The sequence below is a fragment of the Pelophylax lessonae genome (assembly GCF_965119305.1).
Source record: "Pelophylax lessonae genome assembly, chromosome: 2".
Classification (NCBI taxonomy): domain Eukaryota; kingdom Metazoa; phylum Chordata; class Amphibia; order Anura; family Ranidae; genus Pelophylax; species Pelophylax lessonae.
Window position 1 is genome coordinate 317055811 of NC_138769.1, and position 24841 is coordinate 317080651.

The window sequence follows — 24841 nt, forward strand, 5'->3', positions numbered from 1 at the left end:
AGAGTGCATGTGATCAGCACATGGCTAATCAGCACTGTCCAGACAGGTGGTCCTGCAGCCTTTTAGGACAATCAGGGGAGAATGAAAACTCCTCCTACAAGCTTTAACCTGTTTCCATCTGTCCTATAGCACTGTACAGTGAATCCAGAAAGTATTCACAGCGCTTCACTTTTTCCACATTTTGTCATGTTACAGCCTTATTCCAAAATGGATTAAATTCATTATTTTCCTCAAAATTCTACAATACAACAATACAATTATGCGGCAGCACTGAAATGATGAAAATAAATGTGAAAAAAGATATAGTGCACTCAATACAATCATAAATATTAAACATATGACATCTGGGATGACCCAAATATTGTGGTGATCTTCATACAGTGTGAAAAACCATATATGAAAATTCTTTATGCAAAAACATATAATTTATAACAATCGTGAAAAAATATATATAAAGTCCTCCAATTGATCTAGATAATCTTAAATAGCCAAAGATCAAGCTTACATTAATAGTGGATCTTCAATCTTGCTAATCTTAGACCGTTATGTGAGGGTGAAATAGAAGAAATAGCCTCTTACCAGATAACACCAAACAGTGAGCCTTATTGGTTAATAGGCACTTTCCATGCATGAACAAATGAAATCAAGTGAGGTGACACCTCGTGGTAGTGCAATATTCTTACCAGAAGTATGTAGAGGGTAGGCATAAACCACTGTTGTTTATACGGATGAACCAGATAGAAGGTATCCAATGGCGGCTTCAATGCCTGGGCTGAATGTTTCTCCACTCCCCCATATCCAACTCACCGATGTGGCTGGGGATACTGTACTCTAATGTAGCTCCCCCATAACAAAAGATATAAAGTGCCAATAGTGCATTATCCTTTTAAAAACACTTTATTAAAAAAGAAACATACTTACATGGCAAATGGAAGGAACTGGGCATAAACAATGGTTCCAAGTGTACCGAACGTGACCGCCTGCAGTGCAGAACACATGGTGTGGCGTGACGGCATGGCTATTCCCCCCAACGCGTTTCTCCTTATCAGGCTTCAGCTGGGACCGGAGCACGTGGAGTGGAGAAACATTCAGCCCACGCATTGAAGCCACCATTGGATACCTTCTATCTGGTGCATCCGTATAAACAACAGTGGTTTATGCCTACCCTCTACATACTTCTGGTAAGAAGATTGCACTACCACCAAGGTGTCACCTCACTTGATGTCATTTGTTCACGTGTGGAAAGTGCCGATTCACCAATAAGGCTCACTGTTTAGTGTTATCTGGTAAGAGGCTATTTCTTCTATTTCACCCTCACATATCGGTCTAAGATTAGCAAAATTGAAGATCCACTATTGATGGAAGCTTGATCTTTCGCTATTTGAGATTATCTGGATCAATTGGAGGACTTTATATATATTTTTTTAACAATTGTTATAAATTATATGTTTTTGCATAAAGAATTTTCACATATGGTTTTTTACACTGTATGAAGATCCCCATAATATTTGGGTCATCCCAGATGTCATATGTTTAATATTTATGATTGTGTTGAGCGCACTTTTTTTCACATTTAATACCCCATAGTGACAACATGAAAGAAGTTTGTTGGAAATGTTTGCAAATTTATTAAAAATAAAGAAACAAAAAAAAAATCACATGAACATAACTATTCACAGCCTTTGTGCAATACTTTGTTGAAGCACCTTTGGCACCAATTATAGCCTCAAGTCTTTTTGAGTATGATGCCACAAGCTTTGCACACCATTTTTTGGGCAGTTTCTCCCATTCTTCCTTGCAGGACCTCTCAAGCTCCATCAGGTTGGATGGAGAGCTTCGGTGCACAGCCATTTTCAGATCTCTCCAGAAATGTTCAGAGTCTGGGCTCTGGTTGGGCTGCTCAAGGACATTCACAGAGTTGTCCCGTAGCCACTACTTTGTTATCTTGGCTATGTACTTAAGGTTCTTTGTCCTGTTGGAAGATAAACCTTTGCACAAGTATGAGATCCAGAGCGCTCTGGAGCAGATTTTCATCAAGGATGTCTCTGTACATTGCTGCATTCATTTTTCCCTCGATCCTGACTAGTCTCCCAGTTCGTGCCGCTGAAAAACACCCCCACAGCATGATGCTGCCACCACCATGCTTCATTGTAGGGATGGTATTGGCCAGGTGATGAATGGTGTCTGGTTTCCTCCAGACATGACGCTTGCCATTCAGGCCAAAGAGTTAAATCTTCCTTTCATCAGACCAGAAAATGTTGTTTCTCATTGTCTGAGAGTCCTTCAGATGCCCTTTGGCAAACTCCAGATGGGCTGTCATGTGCTTTTTTACTGAGGAGTGGCTTCTGTCTGGCCACTCTACCATAGAGGCCTGATTGAAGGAGTGATGCAGAGATGTTTGTTCTTCTGGAAGGTTCTCCTTTCTACAGAGAAACTTTGGAGCTCTGTCAGAGTGATCATCAGGTTCTTGGTCACCTCCCTGACTAAGGCCCTTCTCCAATAATCGCTGAGTTTGGCTGGGCGGTCTGCTCTAGCCTCTTGGAAGAGTCCTGGTGGTTCCAAGCTTCTTCCATTTACAGATGATGGAGGCCACTGTGCTCATTGTGACCTTCAATGCTGCAGAAATGTTTCTGTACCCTTCCCCAGATCTGTGCCTTGATACCTGTCTCGGAGGTCTACAGACAATTCCTTGGACCTCATGGCTTGGTTTGTGCTCTGACATGCACTGTTACCTGTGGAACCTTATATAGACAGATGTGTGCCTTTCCAAATCCTATCCAATCAACTAAATTTACCACAGGTGGACTCCAATCAAGTTGTATAAGCATCTCAAGGATGATCAGTGGAAACAGAATGAGCCTATATTTGAGTGTCATGGCAAAGGCTGTGAATGCTTATGTACATGTGATTTTTTTGTTTATTATTTTTAATAAATTTGCAAAGATTTCAAACAAACTTCTTTTTTGTTGTCACTATAGGGTATTGTTTGTAGAATTTTGAGGAAAACAATGAATTTAATCAATTTTGGAATAAGGCTGTAACATAAACAAATGTGGGAAAAAGCGAAGCACTGTGAATACTTTCTGGATTCACTGTGTATATATAAAGGTTTTACATGAATAAAAGCTGAACATTGTAAGCACCCCTCATAATGGTTTCTCTCATCCCTCTAACTGCTACATCGGCAAGACCCCCTGTAAGGTGAGGTGGGCTTCCTCCAGGCATACCTGCCCTCTATCTAGCCATTATTATACATAAGCTTCTGCTATGGAGGCTCACAAAATGTATTGAGTTAGGACTGTAGATAATATTGGGGTGCAGTGAAGTAGCGTTAGGCTGGGTTCACACTAGTGGGAATTGGATGAGGGTTTCCCCGCATCCAATTCACATGACAGGGGAGTGTACCCAGCTTTCAATGGAGCCGGTTGACACATCCCCAGGGCAGCTGCAGAGCGAATTACACAGGGGTCCTGTGCGCAGGCATAAATTCGAGCCTGATTCATCCCTGAAACGGAGAACAAGGATGCACCAGACCCCCTGCTGTAAGCCACATCCGATTCAAGTGTAAACCTGGCCTAACACAAGATAATTTGGTTGGTTGCTGGCTGGTCGGTAAGTTGAGCTGGGAATTTGCTTTGTTTTTGTATGACATGCATCACCCTTCCATGTGCTCCTTGCTCTTAAGGCCAGGTATAGGTTGGGGCAGTGGCCATTTGTTTGCACATCTTTAGGACAGATTGTTCTGCTGAAAATCACCAGACTTACTGACTGGATCACCAGGTGAAAATAAGAAAAAGAAAGCCTAAAAAGAAAACGAATGCAGCCACCACATCTAAGCATTGGTGAACAGCAATATAATAAATGTTTGCTTTTATATTTAATACTGCTTTAACTTCCTTGTTTTGTTACATTGAAAACTAGGCAAAGCTCTGTCTGTGGCTGCAATTTGGTGAAGTGGTTAATAAACGTATATTAAACACATGCATGGGCACAGCTGAAAGGAAAAGTCCCTGCACACATACAGTATCTCAGAAAAGTGAGTACACCCCTCACATTTTTGTAAATATTTTATTATATCTTTTCATGTGACAACACTGAAGAAATTACACTTTGCTACAATGTAAAGTAGTGAGTGTACAGCTTGTATAACAGTGTAAACTTGCCGTCCCCTCAAAATAACTCAACACACAGCTGGAAGGAGAAGTCCCTGCACCCGTATGTGGCCATAGCTGGAAGGAGAAGTCCCTGCACACGTGTGTGTGGGCACAGCTGGCAGAAGAAGCCCCTGCACACATATGTGTTGGTACAGCTGGCAGGAGAAGTCCCTGCACAGGTGTGTGGGCACAGCTGGTAGGAGAAGTCCCTGCACATGTGTGTGTGGGCACAGCTGGCAGAAACCCCTGCACACGTGTGGGCACAGCTGGCAGGAGAAGTCCCTGCACACGTGTGTGTGGGCACAGCTGGCAGGAAAAGTCTTTGCACACATATGTGTTAGTACAGCTGGCAGAAGTCCCTGCACACGTGTGTGTGGGCACAGGTGGCAGGAAAAGTCCTTGCACACATATGTGTTGGTACAGCTGGCAGAAGTCCCTGCACACATATGTGTTGGTACAGCTGGCAGGAGAAGTCCCTGTACACGTGTGTGTGGGTACAGCTGGCAGGAGAAATGACTTCACACATATGTGTGGGTACAGCTGGCAGGAGAAATGACTTCACACATATGTGTGGGTACAGCTGGCAGGAGAAATGACTTCACACATATGTGTGGGTACAGCTGGCAGGAGAAATTACTTCACACATATGTGTGGGTACAGCTGACAGGAGAAGTCCCTGGACACATGTGAGTGTGGGCACAGTTCACAGGAGAAGTCCCTGCACACATGTGATGTTGGCACAGTTGGCAGAAGTCTCTGCACATGTGTGTGTGGGCACAGCTGGCATGAGAAATTACTTCACAAATATGTGTGGGTACAGCTGGCAGGAGAAATGACTTCACACATATGTGTGGGCACAGCTGGCAGGAGAAGTCCCTGCACACATGTGATGTGGGCACAGTTGGCAGAAGTCTCTGCACATGTGTGTGTGGGCACAGCTGGCATGAGAAATTACTTCACACATATGTGTGGGTACAGCTGGCAGGAGAAATGACTTCACACATATGTGTGGGCACAGCTGGCAGGAGAAATGACTTCACACATGTGTGGGTACAGCTGGCAGGAGAAGTCACTTCACACATGTGTGGGTACAGCTGGCAGGAGAAGTCACTTCACACATGTGTGGGTACAGCTGGCAGGTGAAGTCCCTGCACACAGGACTACTGGACTATAGATCGGTGTGGAGGGGCGGGGCCTGCGAACTCCTCCTCCCGGAGAACGAAAGGCAATCCTAGCACTAGACGGAATGCAGAAACTCACCTGGATGACGTCACTAGGGTTGGCCGCCAGGAAGTGCAGCAATGGAGCTTATCTCTTCTTGGAATCCGGGCACTGTGAGGGCTTATTTACAAGGTAAGACTGGCGGGAGAACGGGCTGGGCTGTGTGTACACCTGAGAGACATTGCTTGAACCTGGAGGAGAACATGAACTCTGAGGAAGGTTGTGTAGCCGGGTGGGGTTACTGCTTGCTCTATAGGGCATAAAGCACTGACTTTGTACCACCTGGGCAGTGGGCACAGGTCTTATGGGGGTGCTCTAAGAATAAGGCACCATCACTGATTGATTAATGCCATGTGTGTCTGTTCTTTCCAGGTCTGGACCCCTCAATTCAGCACTACCCATTTAAAGAATGGGATATAACAGGACAGGACCTGCTGGATCTATCCCCCCAACACCTTGATGCTTTGGGGGTGAAGAGCATTGGCCATCAGGAGATCATACTGGAGGCTGTGGAACAGCTGTGTGCCCTGGTAAGGTCATGCCTACTGTTCTACCAAGGAATTGGTTCACATTAGTGCAGTTCTGTGTGCCATGTTTGCTCAGGCACAGCAGCCTATTCCTTTGAATGGACTGCTGAACCTGCGTTTTCCTGCAGGAAATGGGTTCTTGCACCTTTTTTCTTTTAAAAAAGTGGATGTGCAGAACCACGATTCCACGTGCGGGAAACAGCATTTTCCATTGTTTTTTTAATTTGAAGCACCACGTTTTGTGTGGGTGCAGTACAGCCTTCAAATTACACCCGCAAAACTGTTAACCTAGCCTTAAGCCTGTGTCACATCTCTGCGTTTTCCAGTTATGCAGAAATGTACTACAGTCCACTTAAAGGAGAAATACAGTCAAAGCTCATTTGTTTTTACTCCATTGGATCACAGGAGTCCAGTTTATTCTGCACTCCTGTGACCCGTACTCAGCAGACAGCGAGCAATCCGGCTCGGGCAAGATTGCGACAATGAAGTCAGTTTCTGCCCATGTGCCAGCCTCTCAGCCTGAGCCGGCCAATTCCACCCCCTCCACAGCCCAGCACTCCAGTGAGCAAGCGATGGGGGGGGTCAGAGCTGGTCACTGATAGTCACCAACTCCCTGCTCACGGAGCTCTGAGAACCGAGCAACTGGCAGTGTTTGATTGCTCAGTTCTTAGCCTAAAGCTGGATACACGCTATCCAACTTTTGTGGTTAGATTTCCTTCAGATTTACCTTTTCTATGTAGTGCAAGGGGCCTGCCAGATTGCATACAAATTGAAAATGTTTAGGTTTGACCTCATATTATATGGTTTTGGTAAGTCTAAAGGAAAAAGTTTTCAGAAAATTGTATAGTGTGTATGGCCCATTAGAACTGGCGGGGGACAGATGCGGCATCAGACCGATGCTGCATCCACCTAGGTAAGTATGATTCTGGTAAAAAAAAAAAATCCAATACTTCTTTTTTATCATGATTTCCTATGGGTCACGCAATCTGTGCGTTTTCTGGAGAGGTTAGGTTTTTGGTTCCATAGTCTTCAGCGGAAACGCAGTGATTGCGTTTTTGCTGGTTTCTCCCCCAAGACAGCATACCTTCCCATAATGCATCAAAAAGGCGTGAAAAATTTGCAGAACGCACCCAGCAAATGCATTAACCACAACCTGCATAGGTGTAAACCAGGCGTTAGGCTTCACTCAAACAGCTGTGTTTATGTGTACGTCCATGCCAAAGGCTGTCTTCACCTGCACAGGTGTTTTGTGCATCCACATTTAAGCAGTCCCCTTCATGTCTATTGGAAAGCAGCAGCTGGTCCCAATTCAACAGCCGTGTAGGTCTGAATGCAGTATGTGTTTGAGGACATGCACTAGGACCTACACAGCTGTTAAATCAGGACCAGCGGCTCTCCATGCAGCTGTTGTATTCCAGTAAACATTGAGAAGATTGCCTGCATGCGGATACACAAAACATGTGCTTCCCATGCCATCAAAGTTGGCCTTTCGCACAAATGTATGCAAAAGTATACCTGTGTGAATGAGTCACAAGGCCTCATGCACACTAGTGTTGGGCTTATGTGCATTAGATCTTGACATTTTCGGGTGCCTGGGAGGCACAGATACAGCGTGCACCCCCACTGCCAGCAGCCTGTCAAAATCAATAAAAGGCTGAAATACGTGGTGGCTGGACTTTTGTGTACTCCTGTGTAGCCCAGCACACTCAGTACAGCGTCCCATTACCACATATTTCAGCCGGTCAGATTTTGACAAGCTGCTGGAAGTGGAGGTAGATGCTGCACCTGTTCCTCCTGGGCACCCTAAAACACTGGGATGTGACGCATATGGGCCTAAAGCCTAAGCATTTACTCCAAGTGGAACTAAAGCTGGGTTACATACTATTACGTTTTTTTCTTTACTCAAATCAGCAGGCTGAACAGAAAAAAAACGTACAGATTGCCGTACCAACACATGTACCGCCCCCTTACCAGAACACACTGATCAGCGTTCGCACCCATTGGCTGTGAGCACCGATCAGATGCTGGTTTTCCAGCATACTTGTTTGTTATAAGCCAGTATTCGGATGATTTTTGGCCCATGTGTACGCTGCCTATGCTTTCCTTCTCTTCAGTTCTACAATACCAGCAAACTTCCTTGCTAATGCCCTGTCTTCTTCTGGGCTCGGCATCTTTGGCCATCCTGATTGGTCGACCCAGATTGACATAACTCCCAGGCATGCACATGGGAGAGAATTCTTCCCGGCACACACAGAAAATATTCATAAAGTTGCACATAAAGAAGTTTGCAGTAGGGAAGGTAAGAAACATTTTTATTACAGAAGAGATCTAGTTGGGTTATCCAAGCTATGTGCAGGTGAAATAAGTAAAAAGGAATTTGAGTTTTTCACTTGGTGAATATTAACACAATTTATAATGTGAAGTTTGATCTGCTTTAGTAAATCCAACATATGTCCCTTCTGCAATAAAAAAAAAAATATTAACATAACACTTTATATCCATTCACACCTGGGCATTGGCGTTTGCGATTGCAGGCAGGATGACCATGATTCCAAGACGCTCGGCAAAACTGACAAATCACACCATGCTTGTTCAGGCACCATTCATTTTCAATGGCACATAAACACGGGTGTGGTTCTGCAGAACATTTTGGATTCACAGGCAGAATGAGTTTAATTTTGCCCATGAACGCAAACGCCCAAGTGTGAGCAGGGTCTTTGGCCTCTTTCACACATATGGACTGTTCATTTCATCAGTTCAGTCACGTCAAAATGGATCCGTTTTTTTTGTCTGTTTTTTTTTTTTCATCCACTACCAATGCAAAAATGGATGAAAAACATACAGTTTGTCCGTTTACATCAGTTTTTCATCTGATCCGTTTTTTCGGAATAAAAATAGGGCTTTTATCCGTTCAGAAAAACAGACATTGACGGAAGCGGATGAAAACGGATGATCATCCCTTGTCATCCGTTTTCCCATAGAAATGCATTGATGTCCGTTTGTCATCTGTCAGAGGATGGATGAAAAACGGACAAACGGTCCGTTCATGTGAAAGGGGCCTTAGACTTTTTTGCACCTTGGAGCGGGGTCCTATGGTAGTCAATGTGCCCATGCACATGCTAGCATTCACCTCTATTTTTTTAAAACCGCATTTACGGACATAATAATGGCCAAACCTGAGTTCCAGAAAGATCATATTGGCATAACTTATGCTGTACACATGTAAATGTGCTGATGTAACACGATTGGCCCTCCAACAATGTGTAACCAGCTGGGGTGTACTACAGAAATGTTTACATATGTACAGTATATAGAATACATTTTATGCAGGATCTTGCTGCTAGCTTTTGGCACCCAGGTCCAGAATTGATAGGTGTATTTTATTACATTTTTGTGACTAAGCCCTAATTATCCTGATAATTATTGTTCGATCCAGTGTTCCAGCCATCACGGAACCAGTAATAGAGGGGAACACCTGTTCTGTAGAAAACTGTCTTAGAGGGAATTTCCACCCTGAGACTTCTCTGTTCCTGTTTTGTATGTGAAACACAGTGGACCTCTCCAACAGCATCTAGGAAGCAAAGAGAAAAATAACCGGGGTTTTTCTCTACATGTCATAATTTTAGTTTTACATAAACTTTACCATTTTGTTAAAATATTATGGAAAACGTATTGTGCTCTTCTTATAGGTTTGTTTACTGTGTCACTGTACAGCTGGGCAAAGGCAGTATTGTGAGATTGTGGCATACTACAGTGAGAAAACACTTGTTATTGTAGTCTTCAGAGATAAAATAGTGCCTAATTTCAGTGTAAATAAAGGATGCCACCTTGTTTGTTGGTGTCATTTTAACCCCTCCATAACAGTAGGTAAAACCAACTTTAATGTTTAAATACAGTTTTGCAACTTTGGAATGTGATAGCAAAACTGTGCAAATCATTGCAACTAATCAGTGGTGTTGATTTACTAAAACTGGAGATATTGGTGCAGCTATCATGGTAGCCAATCAGTTTCTAACTTCAGCGTGTTCTATTAAGTTTTGACAAAAAAAAAAAAAAAAAAAAAAATGAAAGCTGATGCAGAGCTGCGCCAGATTTTGTACATCCACTTTTTTACATTTTTTAGTAAATCCACCCTAGTTTTCTAGGGGAATTATACTCTGTTTTGTTCAGGACAAATTGAGCCTTCATCTTCATTTTGTTAGTAAATATTTTAAAGTGTTACTAAACCCACAACAGTAAAATCAGTCTGTATATGCAGTAATGCATGAAACCTAAGGGGTTATACCTCTGCATTGTGGGAAAAGGCTGTTTGATCCTGTCTTCTGATCTGCCCCTTCTTCTACTGTCCCCAATCCATTTCCTGATAAGACAGAACCTTTTGAGTCATGCCCCATACACACGTGCAGATTATCTGCAGACTTTTGTCTGCAGACTTACCAAAACCATATAATATGAGGTCAAACCTAAACACTTTCAATTTGTATGCAATCCGGCAGGCCCTTGCACTACATAGAAAAGGTAAGTCTGCAGACAAAAGTCTGCAGATAATCTGCACGTGTGTACGGGGCATCACTCTGCTTTTGCTCAGTTTGGTGTGTATTGCTAGAGTTTTTTTTCTTGGGAGGGTGCATGTAACTGGCCCAGGACCAATCAGCACTGTCCAGACAGAGGGTCAGGGGTCCTGCAGACTCGGAGGAGGAAGAAAACTTAAAAAAAAAAACTGGCCACTGCTCCTACCTATAACTGGCCTTCACAGCAAGGAGCATATGGCAGGGCATTGCATGCAAAACAAAACCAAAGAAAATTCCTAGCTCAACTCGCCAGCCAATCTGCAACCAACCAAATTATTCTGCCTAACAGTTTGCATTAAAAATTTAGTTAGCACACATTTTGCAAATACGTCGTAACCATACACTGATACTCACAAGACTGCTATATACTGCTGATGAGAAAAGGCATTTAGCGGTTTATATTTACTAAAATAATTGCATGTCCGTGTTCTGTGGGAGAGCAGATATAGTGAATGCGCAGGGTCCTGGGTTTAGTTACACTTTGAAGACATTTTATTTTATTTATTTTTTTAGTTTATTATCGAAGGAAAACTAGTCCAAATTATTATTATTATTATTATTATTTTTTTTTTTTTTTCAAGATATAACTGCATATTTCTTGCAACTTAAATGACTTGCAAGCAAGAAAAAAAAAAAAAAAAGCCCAAAATCAATTTTACTAACCCTGACATTCATGGCGATACTACATGTGTATCCATAGTAGAGCCAGGAAACAATGCTGATTTTGTTGTTTTTGTTTTTATCCTACCTAAACACACTGAGGGCCAACTCTCCCCGTAGTGCACGTGGAGACACGGTCTGTGCATTCACCGCACATGAGGGCGCTGTTCATGTAATCTGCATGCTGGTGCCAATGTATTGTTAATAGTACCCCAGATTACAAACGCAGTGCATTTGTAGGCACCAGATCGCATGGTACTGCAGTAAATTGCCGTCTGGTGCAGTTCGTTTTGAAAAAGTTGAGCAATTATTTTTCCTATCCATATGAATGGGGCTGTCTAAACACACCGAACATGAATGTGTGATCCCTGTGTAAACAGGCCCTACACAAAATCTTTAAGTTTTTTTTTTTTTTTTTTTTTTTTTTTTTTTGTAAATCCTGTCTATAATACACAGTTCCTAACCTTTGATCGTGACATTGACCCTGACACTAATGTATTATTATTGTAATATTTTATTTTTTACACACAGACCATTTTTTGTTTTCATTATGCTCCTCTGGCTGGGAAAAAAATCTACCTTTTGTATAAATTCCTCCATGCAGAGGAGAAATTGAATACAGTGAAGGGTTTTAGGCTAAGGCTACATTCACACAGAGCAACCCTACTAGTACTATATCCGCATACAAATTGGCCAATTACCTGTGTCCAAAACCCTGCAGAAACGCCAACCAGCACAATGTCCAGCATCCATTGGAGGCTGTATTTGCATGTGACTGCTCAGATTTGCAGTAACCTGCAAACAGTGGTATTTGAGAGTTTAGTTTGAGTTTTTTTCGTTTTAATTTTAATAAAAAAGGTAATTTAGCTTTGGGAAGTGACAAATACTCTTTATTTAAGACATCAGGGGTCTATTAGACCCTGATATCTCCGCTGCCCTTCAAAGCATCTGATCAAACACAAATCTGGTTTGATCAGAAAGCTTCCCTGGCTGTGCCGGCCAGGGAATGACAGCACTTATTCTGGAAATGGGAAAATCCTCATTGCCTCTAGCTTCATTTGTTGCAAAATAGATCGGGGAATGGATATGACTCCTTCTCCACTTGACTGTGTACAACAGAATGGGGGGGGCGGCCTTCTGAGTACTGTAAAAGCTGCTCTGATCATTTTTACAGGAAAGCAGATTGCTGTAAAAAACGGTACAAGGATCATGGATGTAGCTATGATCTTGGTGTACAGCTTGCTGCCCAGGATGTTTATGTACACTGGGCTGCAAGTGATTAAAGTAAAGTTGGATACACACTATCCAACTTTTGTGGTTAGATTTCCTTCAGATTTACCTTTTCTATGTAGTGCAAGGGCCTGCCAGATTGCATACAAATTGAAAGTGTTTAGGTTTGACCTCATATTATATGGTTTTGGTAAGTCTAAAGGAAAAAGTCTTCAGAAAATCTTATAGTGTGTATGGCCCATAAGTTGAGAAATAACCGACTTACTGGCTGGATCACCAGGTGAAAAGGATGGAATACAGCCTAAAACAAAAAGGGAATGCAGCCACCACATTTTAGCATTGTTAAACTGCAATTTAATCATCTTTTTGTTTTTGGATTTTGATACTGCTTGGGTTAGGTTTACAGTGGATCGAACCTAATTGAAGAAGAAGTAAGGGTTGGGGAAGGGGGATGTATCACTTAGCATGCAAAAGATCCAAATGTTAGACCCCTGATATCTCCCCTGAATTCCACTAAAGCTACTTGAACACAGATCGTACTCCCATTAGCTCCTTGTCTGGCCAGAGCTCCTGGAGAATGACCGCTCTGAACCAGAAAGTAATGTAATACATTTTGCTTCCTGGTTCATTTATTGGCAGGCGGATCAGTAAGGCTCCGTTTACATATACAGTAAAACCTTGGATTGTGAGCATAATTTGTTCTGGAAACATGCTTGTAATCCAAAGCACTCTTATATCAAAGCGAATTTCCCCATAAGAAATAATGGAAACTCAGATGATTCGTTCCACAAGTCCTTCAGTTTATAGTCTATATACAAAGATTATAGCAATGTGATAGGTTGTATAACCATAAAATGTCCATCCACAATATGCAGCCTTCCCAAGAGGATTAGAAGCAAAATCTAGCAGAGCTACAGAATATAAGAGAGATGAGAGGTGCCTCTAAGTGTAGCAATATGGTTACATTTAATGAAGGTTCAACATTTATCAACTCACATGGTTGATGATTAAAATAGGCACACCTAAGTATGCAGGCATCCGGGGTAAAGCTGTCCACATAGACCATCTTCTGAACCACCGACTCTCACCACTGTCAGTCTGCAAGCCTGACCGGGAAGAATAGCCTGCAGTAGAGTGATCTGAAAGTGAGGCTTTGAATCGCTCGTGGAGTGCAGCGGGGAAGGGATGATGAAGATGGCTGTGCAGAGGATGGTCTATGTGGACAGCTTTACCCCGAATGCCTGCATACTTAGGTGTGCCTATTTTAATCATCAACCATGTGAGTTGCTAAATATTGAACCTTCATTAAATGTAACCATATTGCTACACTTAGGGGCGCCCTCTTCTTTTTTTATACATGACGCTACTTGTATATCAAGGCATCGCTTGTATATCAAGTCAAAATTTATTTAAAAAATTTGCTTGTCTTGCAAAGCGCTCTCAAACCAAGGTTTTACTGTATATAAATTTTTATGCATTTTGAACCGCATCCGATTTGCATGGCATGTGAACTTGCAGCCTTTTCTTTGGAGCAAGTTCACATATGTGCACGGCAGCGGCAGTGCAGATTTGCTGCAAATTGAAAAAGAGTCCTGAAAGTTTTCTGAGCACTGCGGGGTGGTTCTGATGCAAATTCCAGGCCATTGCCTTCTATGGGAACACATCTGAATCCCACATGTCATTGGCATGCAGGAAAGGGGGGATGAGTGAGTGCCTCCTGAAGCATACCAGACCAATTGCCCTCAGCATGGGGGGGGGGGGGTTGTTGATGGCATCAAGGGCCTATTCCCCCACAACCCTGGGAAGTGGTTGTGGGGGTCTGCTGGGAGGGGGCTTATTGAATCTGGAAGCTTCCTTTAACAAGGGTGCCCTGGTCGCCTGACAAGTAGCTTCCAATGCTGTGCATTAGAACCATTCTGATCAGAGCGACTCAAGTCTCTCCGTTTTTAGAAAGAGGTTCCTGCACTATTTTTTTGCAAAGTCGGAGCGACTTGCATTGACTTCCATTATGAGAAGTCGTTGCAAGCTGCGCCAAAGTTGTGGTGCACGGGCGACTTCATTAGTCGCCCAAAGTCTGAGTCGGATCAGTGTGAACCGACAATTAGAACAAGCTCTCCTGAAGATGTATCAGTTACAATGACAGAGTTGCTTACAATTATCAGCTTTTCTTTATTTATGTGAAACCTTTGGAAAAATGTTTTGCTGTAGCTACTTATCAAGTGTTAGCTAGAGTTTGGGTTCATAGTAATCTAAATCTGTACATCCTTCACCCCCTGACTGACAATGTTGCTGTTCAAATGTGCCCCCTGTTCTCATTAGTGGGGGCACTCTAATACAGGAGGTATGTTACTGGCCAAATCATTAGCGGAAAAAAGCCCCCCCCCCCCCCCAAAAAAAAAAAACTGATGCAGCCACCACATCTAATGATTGATAAGCTGCAATGTATTGTATTTTGGTTTTGGGTTTAACCGCTTGCCGACCGCCCGCCGCAGTTGTACGGCGGCAGTCTGGCGCTCCCAGGCAAAGTGCCGTACATGTAGGGCGCTAGCCTGGGAGGAGCTAGGGGGTGACCTGCGGCTCCGATGGCCACCGGCCACTCGCAATCTCCCGCTGCAGTGAGAGAAGGACAGACGGCTGATGTAAACACAGAAGTCTGTCATTCTCACTAAAGTAATCACAGAGGCTATGCGATCCTGCTATGTAGGATCGCATGTCTTTGATTACATCACAAGCTACGCCCCTTGACAGTTAGAATCACGCAGCTAGGGACACACTTAACCCCTTGATCACCAGTAAAGTTAACCCCTTCCCTGCCAGTGTCATTTTTACAGTAACAGTGCATATTTATAGCACTAATTACTGTAGTAATGTCACTGGTACCCCCAAAAGTGTCAAAAATGTCCGATCTGTCCGCTACAATGTCGCAGTCCCGCAAAAAAATCGCAGATCGCCGCCATTACTAGTTAAAAAAAATAAAACAATAAAAATGACATAAATCTTTCCAGTAGTTAGTAAACACAATAACTTTTGCGCAAACCAATCAAAATATGCTTATTGCGATATTTATTTATTTTTTTTTAACAAAAATATGTAGCAGAAAACAAATTGGCCTAAAATGTTAAAGAATTTTGATTTTTTACATTTTTTTTTTTTGAATTTCATATAAAAAAATGTGAAAAATATTGTTATTTTTTTCACATTTGTCACTTTTTTTGTTTTATAGCGCAAAAAAACAAACAAAAAAAAAAAAAAATCACACAGAGGATCAAATTCCACCAAAAGAAAGCTCTGTTTATGGAAAAAAAAGAACGTCAATTTAGTTTGGGTACAGCGTCGCATGACTGTGAAATTGTCCGTTAAAGTAACGCAGTGCCAAATCGCAAAATAGGGCCTGGTCTTTGAGCAGCCAAATCTTCTGGGGCTAAAGTGGTTAACTAGTACCAGACTTTGGACATGCTACACACGCTCAAAAAAAATGTCATAATTGTACACAGGGCATTTATGGCATGTCCAGTCGTTCTGCCCTACACTCCCGTCTCAGTACACAGTAATTCAGCTCTGATTAATAAAAGCTGGATTATTAGGATGTACACAGAGAAGGTCTGAGAAGCTGCTCCAGTAAAAAAAAAAAAAAAAAAGCAGTTGGGCAATGTTTATCAACAGGCTCCTTAGACTATACAAAGTCACAAAATAACATAATGTTACATTTGTAGCTTTTCTACATTCATCTACAGCAATCTTTCTCAACCTTTTCATCACAGAGGAACCCTTGAAATACATTTCAGGTTTCAGGGACCCCCTGCTAAAAATGCTATATCTGCAACTCATGATACATTAGTGTGATGGTCAGTGGCCATTAGTGTAATGGTCTGCAGCACAGAAGGTTTTTTTAGCTTACCAGAATGCATTAAGGTGAACAACCTTGAGGCTTTGTAACCAGTTTAAGGCTCCTTTCACACAGTCCGCTGTCCGGTGCGGACCATTCTCTGCTCAGCGGGTATCGATCCGCCGATCCCCGCTAAGCAGGTGGATGACAGCGCCATCTGTGCTCTGTGTGCGGAGAGGGAGGTGTCAGAGCCCCGCTGCTCTCTATGGGGAAATCGGATGAGAACAGACCGCCTGTCTGTTCTCATCCGATCCTCTGGATCCCTGTGACCTATGATTGGTTGTCCCCGGAGAGAGTGACCTATGCTCCTGCCTGGCCATTCTACTACATTGGAGGATCTCTCTTTCATATGAGCGTTCAGCCACCTATAATCTAGTGGCAAGAGCTGTTTGGTAAGGAGCCATCTCTCACTATATTGTCTGGTGGATTAATTTCTACTCCTGGGCACACCTGATCTCCACCTTTCTTCATTTGTTTGGAGCTTTTCCTTTCCTGGGAATCTGTTTCAGCCAATACCTTCCTTTGTGGACTTTTTTAGTGTTCATTTTTTGGACTGTACATGTTAACATCATACTTTGATTCAGTATAGGTGTTTGTCATTCATAATCTAGCGCTACACCATTCTGTTTTTATTAACCATTAAAATGTAACTTTTCTTTTGTTTGATATTTTTATACATTTCACATTAAAAAAATAAAGAAAGTAGAAAATGTAATAAAAAACTACTTTATTTAAATTGTAAAGAACTCTGTAATGCTTTGTACCAGAACCATAATTTTAATGTCATTTTAAACAGGACAAATTTGCAGAATATTTTATTTTTTAATATCTGCATTAACACTATTTTTAAACGCTGATTTAAAAAAAAAAAATGTTTTGTTACATAAGTCCTCTGCAATTAAACAGGTCTATAGCAAAGTTGTAGAAATTGCTCTAAGCTGTGAACAGGTGGTTAATACTGCTTTAAGATGGCTGTTAGATTACCTTTTTTTCAGGCTGAACGCAAAAAAAATCTTCAGATTCCTCCATCCACACTGTTGTACACTATACGGTGCAAATTGATAAATCTACAGTGCCAGCTGACACCAGTATTGTCGGCTGTCAGAATAACTGAACAGTGGATGCATCTGATTGGATGCAGCTGCTGTTTCAGACAGTAATCCGCTCAACTCCTTTTTTGATTTTATTTTATTTTCTCAGTTTCACAGATTCTCTCTAGACATTGCTAGAGAACTATGACATTAAAGGGGTTCTAAGGTATTGTTGATGTAGCAAAAGGAATGTCATGAGTTGCTTAAAGATCAATCTTATGTTGCTGCAGTGAAAGCTTCACATCGCAAACTAAAGTTCATGAAAATCTAAAATCTCCTTTATGAACAGCTACAAATAACTTAATCTTTTTTTTTTTTTTTACGTTTACAATAAAGTTTTTACAGTGGTGGACAGGGGTGATGTCACCTTCTCTACTGCCACTTATGAAATCTAGAAAATCAAAATGCCCTGAGAATGTACATCTGCAAAACGTTAGTGTATCCAAACCCAAAAAATTTACATTTTGCAATTTGCCAATCTTTAAAATGGAATTCCAGTTTACACCTGACTTGCTTAATAATCTGTGTGTAAAAAAAAAAAAATGTATTTGCTTACCTTTTTCAGGCCACTCAAGTCTGGTCGTGTAATCTCCCTTGTGTCAGCCAGTGCTGGCTGTAGGTGAGTGGAGAGAGCACGGGGCCGCCAGATCAAGTGACCAGAACAGAGTGTGATTCGGCTGTAGCAGCTGCAGGCTGGAGGAGAAAGCGCTGACAATGGATGGGTCATTGAAGTCTATGGGTGACATCACCAATCCAGGCTTTACCAGCTGTTGTCAGAGTGCTCTCTCCTCTCCTCTGCACATGTTGCTGGCTAACACAAGGGAAATCAATGAGTTTAGTTCTTTAAATAGATTGTCTCCACACTCTAACTGCCGCTTTTGCTGGACAGCCTACTCTGTTAAAGGCAGGTAAAAATAACAGACTTACTGGTTAGATTTTATTTTTTTTCAGCCTCTAAATGCACTTTCTACTTTAGCCTGTGTGTGTGAAGAGGAGTATTTAGAGGTTGGAAAAAAAAAAACTATCACTTGTGCATTCAAGGGAGGAACTTTGGGGCAGAAAAAAAATGCTTGATGTGCCCACACATGTGTAAACGTGTCAAATGCTAGACCTGTTTAGCACTTGAGCATTTACTCATTTTAATGATTAGAATAAATGAATATTGTGGCCAATTGAATTAATGAATGCCCAAATGCTTGGTGCACATAAACACTCCTAAAAGCATGTGCAAAACGTTGCTTTAGGTGCATTTTTAGGCCCCTTTCACACAGGCGGGGACCGTTCAGATCCGCTTGTCCATTTTTTTTTTTTGGCAGATATGAACGGATGCCCCATGTATCTCTATGGGGCAATCGTATGTCAGCGGAGACATGTCCGCTGACATCCGATCCGTTAAATCTGGACGGATGGAATCCCTATTTTCCATCCGTCCATCGGATCGGATGGGATCAGATGGGAACGGAAAGACGGTCCGCTCCCATCTGATTCCCCCATAGAGAACAGCGAGACCTGACAGCTTTGTCTCCGCACACAGCGTGGAGACACAGCTGCCATCCGCCTGCTCAGCGGGGGATCGGCAGATCGATTCCCCGCTGAGAAAAACTGAGTCCGCCGACGGACTCCACAGTGTAAAAGGGGCCTTAGGCTACTTTTGTCCTGCCAGGAGAAAAAACATTCAGGATCTGGGCAAATGCTCAGTGTGCATGTGGACCAAAAACAAAGGAAAATGTCAGATAGTATCCGAACAGTAATAGAAGGGAAATTTTCCAATGGTAAAATAGTTTTGGTGACACCCTGGGATTCCATAACTTTGGAAGAATCTCCTCTCCCTTCTGGTTTTGGTTATGGGACAGGTAGTGAAGAGAAATCTTCCCAATGGGACACAGATGGCAAAGAAAACTGATAGGGGTTATAACCCTCCCTTACTCTATCTAAAATGGGGGAAAAAAACGTGCCTTTTAGTTCTACTATAAGGGTTGGTGAGCTGCACTACATGTTCGTTAAAAGGTTTAGATACCGTTTTAAGTAAATATAAAAAAAAAAAAAAAGTGTCTATAAATGTAGATATAATAAAATAAATGGAAAATAATTTACGGTTCGTTCTAAAGTGAGAAGCTGTAAAAATGTTCTACCTATTGAGTGTCTTTTTATTGTCTCCTATTAGCATTATGACCTGCACAGAGAGAGCCTGCGCTCACTCACCGATAAGCTGCACAGAGTCGCTCAACTGTTATGTTCACACATCGTTACCCTGAAGAAAGCCTCATCAGTGTCTCAACCCTCTGCTCTCTCGCCTACTCACAAACAGCTCGCCTCCATCATAGATATTGTGGCTGCAGCACGAGGCCTCTTCTCCTGGCTTAACAGGTAGATCACTATTTAAGTGCAATTGTGTATAATGATACGTTAATTAAAGAATAGGCATTTTCCTTCTTAATTTATTTTAAAGTTTTCATTCTTAACATTCAAGTCTTCCATTAATTGAATTGTGCTACTATTACATTTTTGTGTTTTCCAATAATTGACTCTGGTACATTTTTAAACCTTGAAAGGATAGTCACTAGTACCATTTCTATAGAAGTAAACCAGAGATCAACAAAATCAAGTGGTAAAAAACTTACATTTACATTTACATGGCTTTTTAGCCCAAAACCTAGAGACGGATGGAACTGAACCCAGAGTGAATGACGTGATAGAATATTTAGCTTTAAAGGGACATTTCCTGAAACTGAAATTGACCACCAATTTTCTTCAATTTCTCCAATTTTACTTTTGTAAATTATTGTATCACGGCTGCAGTTCCAGCTCTTTCCGTTCAGTATTTTGAGTCACTGACTTGAAACAGGTATGCAGTTAAAATTTTTTTTTTTTTTTAATGGTTTAGCTGCTAAAATTTTCAGGGGCCAGTGATTTTTTTATTTATTTATTTATTTTTTGCACGAAAGGTTATCTTTCTCTTTCTACATTTCAGGTATCTCCTTTAGTATCCTTTAAAATAAAAAATAGGTTATACCAATATTGCACAGTGGTCGCTTACCTCCTTTTCTGGAGTCCCCCCACACTGGCGCTGCCTGCTCCTCTTTCCTCCGGGTGCCCCCTCAATAGTCCATGTGATAAGGGGGTATGCTTGTTGGCACACTCTGGAGTTTGGCTGTGTGCATCCATAGACACACACAGAACCAGTAAGCCACACCCCTGCTCCCTCCTCACAGGAGTTTGATGGACTGCAGCACGAGTCTATGGCTCCCACTGCTGCCTGTGTCTCTTGTGAGACCAGGAATTGAGAGGAGTGATGATGCAGTAGGGACTAAGATGGAGCAGTGAAAGAAGTCAGGTAAATGTTTAGGGGTAGTGAGGATAGAACATTAATGCATAGAAAGCATAAAAAAGTAAAGATAAAGTGTAGGTAAAAAAGTTTTGATTTTTTTTTTTTTTTTTTTTTTTTTTTACCACTTTACCATGGGCTTGCTATAAAGTATTTGAGAATTGATCACTATTTTAAAAATGTTATACAAAGCAGTAAAGTAGATGCTTGGTATGTTATTTATTTTCACACTTGTATCCACAGGTATCTGTTCACACGTCTGAATGATTATTCTGCTAGTAGGGATGTCATTTCTTTGTGTGTAGAACTGGCGGAGATGTTACATAAGGTATGATTCTGTGAGCAATATGTATGTGGTGTCCCTCCCTTTTTAACAGTAGGCTTTAAATAAGATGTCATGGCTTCTGTGTTTGGAGACTTGAGCTAGAACAGCACAAAGGCCAGTTATAGATCAATAAATGATGTTGTTCTGTTTAGTTACAGACACTATAACAAAGGTAAATATGATTCATCACACTTTGTTGCTGCAGTAATTGATTGGTGTAGTAGTGCATATCTAATATAGATGGGAATAGTAGCAACAATGCCAAGCGAAGTGCACTCCTCAAATACAATTTGATACATTTTAGATCCATTGCTTTAGATTGTGAAAAATCTGAAGCATAATGAATCGTAGGCAGACCTTTACTATTTTTTAAAGTGAACCTCTGCTTTCCCGTAGAGGGAACCCCCCCCCCCCATCAAACACACACACCTTCTTCCTTTTTTTTTTTCCCTCTTCAAGCCTGATTTTTCAGCTGGAGCTTGCTCAGAGCTCAAGGTTTCCCTGCTCCTCTGTGATAGCGGTAAGCTAAGCACCAGAACAGTCACATGGGGTGATTTCTTATCCCTCTCCATATTTTTAAAGAAATTAATATTTCCAGTGCTCAGGGTAGCTTAATGGAGCAGCAGAGTAAAAAAGGAATTGTGAGTTTAATATATTTTGGCTTTCATGGGAATTGCACTAATTCACTTTAAAATGATTGTAAAGGTAAATTTAAGAAAAAAAAAAAACCAAACATGTCTATACTTACCTGCTCTGTTTAATGCAAATGCACAGAGGGGCCCTGAACCCCCTCTTTTCGGGTCCCCCCGCCGGCGCCTTCCATCCAGTGCGTCCATTGGGAGTCGATTCCCATGAGGGTACTCATGCTTGCTCTCCCCCAACTTGGCCCCCCCCACACCCTCTTCACTGACTTTGATTGACAGCCAATGGCTCCCAATGCCCCAGCAAAGCCAGGGAGATCTGGAAGTGAGGGGAGAGAAGAGCTGCAGACATGCAAGGCGCTGGATGGAATGTGGGCTCAGGTAAGTAAAAGGGGGTTGAGGGGAGAAGCTAACAAGGAATGCATTAAGGAAAAAAAAATGTTTAGGCTTTACAACCACTTTAAAGCTGAACTTCAGACAGAATATTAAGATACCATTTATTCCAGCTATGGGTTTAACTACATGTATTTTTACATACTAAAGTAACTGAACCGGTTTGCTATAAACCTATTTTTATCCTCTTTACAACAGCAATTAGAATTGGGAAGGTAATGGTTCTAAGCAAATGAGGCTCTAGTGCATTGCAGTCTAACTAACAATGGAAGCTTACAGAATGAGAAGACAGTGGAAAATTGTCAGTGTGCTGCTGCTGCTCCTCCAATGTCCAGTCACAGGTCTTAGACTAAGCTGTAATATTTAACTGTAGTGTAGTCTGCAGAAAGGTCTAAGATAGTGCATGGTTTGGTAGTACTGTCTGGTAGAGTTGCTTGGCCAATAACTAAGGCTAAACAACTGCGGCAGTTTTATGTGCTTTTAATTGTGTTTGTGTTTCCCTGGAGTTTAATTTAAAGGAGGTGATCTAATTCAAAACTCCCTCCCCACTCCCCTGGTTCCTTCTGCACTTAGCTGCTGTAAATGCCATATCCAGCTCCCCACACAAGCCAGGCACCTAAAAACATCACTAAATAGTCCCAGATACTGCGTAGCATGATAATAAGTGCAATGGATGTCAGTAATTGGACAGTGTGGCCACGTGACTACGATGACCAATGAGATTCTTATCTTTCTTCTGGGACGGCATCTTGGAAGAAAGAAAGCTTGGCAGAGATTCTCATTGGTCAGCAATTATTGTGGGTGGCAAAAGATGGCAATTAGAGAAGTGTAGTGGGGACCAGAAGAGTAGAGAGGGTGTTAGATCACCTTTGCAGCAACTGCAAAGCAAAGGTGCAGCATTTTACATTTTTATGAAAAGGTGAACATAAACCCTAATAAAATTAGTGGAAAGTCTCTTTCCTGCCCTGCTTTAGTTTACTTTTGGAAAAACTCTTGTTCCATAAAATAAATGTTTATGTGAGGGGTGATGGATATAGCAGTCCTGGAAAGAACCTGCTTGGTTAGTATTAGGGATTTCACCCTTAGTTACTTCGCACCTGAAAGCCACATGTACTGTACACAAGTGAGCACATTTGAATGCTGTTTTGTATACATTTAGGAGTGGCTTGTTGGGGAAATTATCTGACTGCTTCACAAGATACACATTGGAGGAAGTCCTGAGACATTCTCTAGTATAAATTTGGTTCCAGTATTGAATCCTTTTTTTCCTCTATCGTTCATCGACAGACGCAGCTCCATATCTTCTTAGACCATTGGGTTATTCTCCTCCAATCAGGAATAGGACACTAGGCAGGAAAAAGCTTTACCACGCCTATGGGGGCTGTCCCTGCAGGCATAACCCCACACACTCTGCAACAGCAGCCAGTTTGTTTCTGCCTAGTTTAGGAATAGGACCTAGTTCCCTGCTGGGACTTTGGTCTTGGCTATAATAGGGAAATGTGTTATTTTGTGATATTTTTTTTTTATTTTTTATTTTCATTAGTTAGAATTCCTGGAGAACTACAAGCAACAGCCAGTTGTTGTTTTGGATTGGATATTCCAGATCCTTATGGTCTCCCAGCCTAGCCAGCGAGCATGAGCAGGTTATAGTTCAGAACTAGTCCTCGACACGTCAGAGCCCCGATGGATGGGGACGAGCCTGCAAGTGGACAAGTCTCGCTGGGACGCAATCCACCTGGAATGCCCTGAGTACCTCCTGGCTGGCAACAACCCCATCCCAGGTGGGAGGTGGTCTGTCTGGAGTGGCGCTCACCTGGTACCATGGTATGGTGAGTAATACTGGCTCGTCTCCCCCCCCCCCCCTCCAATCCTCTGGCGGTCTCTGGGTGGACGTGGGCCCTCTCCCTGGAATAGTCGGGGCTCCCTCAGTTCCCCTAGACTCTGGGATACTAGGCCTACCCTAGTCTTTTCCGCTACCCATAGCAGGTCTTACCTCCGGGGGGGGGGGGGGGGGGGGCGGGAACATTACGGCTGCGGTGGCTTTTTTCTTTGGGGGTGGCCTTTTCGTGGTGCGGTTCCTTCCTAGGGACCCTCTGTTGCTTCTTGTCTGGGACCTCCTCAAAGGGTCAGGGAGACCGCATGGCGCGCCCTGGGGGCCACCATTTTGCTGTAGATTCATGCTTTCTATTCTCCCTTTGAAATGCATGGGCAGTAATTTTATGTTCCCCATAGGAATGCATGGGGCGGCCATATTTTTGTAGTCCACAATGCTGGACAGGTGAACGGCATGTAACATGAAAATCCTATCTATGGTAGGCTGTACTTGTCATTTCCTGTGTGAGGAACGTTTTAATTTCACAAGAACGTGCTGGCAGTCTCCGGAGCAGTCTGGAAACTTTTTCTGGGGTCCCTGTAGGTTTTACTCACCCACTCTATTGGCTTGTATTGGATTGGGACTAGGTATACCGCTAAGTTAGCGGTGGGATCACGATTTAGCGACTTTTAAAGCATTTTTTTCATATCCATGTATTATGGAGTCCCAGGGTACTTTTTTCACCTACAGACCCCCTAGGAGTGGGTGCAGACCCTTCTGGGTCGCAGCCCCTGTCTGCGCTTACGGCAGTCTTGGAAAGCTTTGTGTCTAAGGTAGATTTTGTATGTAAAAGCATTGCTAGCCGCAAACGCCCTGTGCCTTCACCTCTCTCGGTAGTTTCCTCATATTCTGAGGCAGACTTGGCTACCGCAGGTGCACCCCACCCTGAGGGGTCGGTGTCTTTGCATTCTGATGGTGAAGAGGACCTGTCCTCGTCCACCGCT

At 42.5% G+C, this 24841-nt stretch overlaps 1 protein-coding gene across 1 annotated transcript in view; it reads left to right on the top strand.

The window, feature by feature from the left end:
* Positions 1–5379: 5379 nt before the first annotated feature.
* CNKSR1 (connector enhancer of kinase suppressor of Ras 1) overlaps positions 5380–24841 on the top strand; it is a 108732-nt gene continuing 89270 nt past the window's right edge. The window contains exons 1-4 of the mRNA XM_082247305.1: positions 5380–5507; positions 5748–5905; positions 19505–19707; positions 20909–20993. Of these exons, the coding sequence (XP_082103431.1) occupies positions 5456–5507; positions 5748–5905; positions 19505–19707; positions 20909–20993 (498 nt within the window). The 5' untranslated portion in view covers positions 5380–5455. The remainder of the gene's footprint in view (positions 5508–5747; positions 5906–19504; positions 19708–20908; positions 20994–24841) is intronic.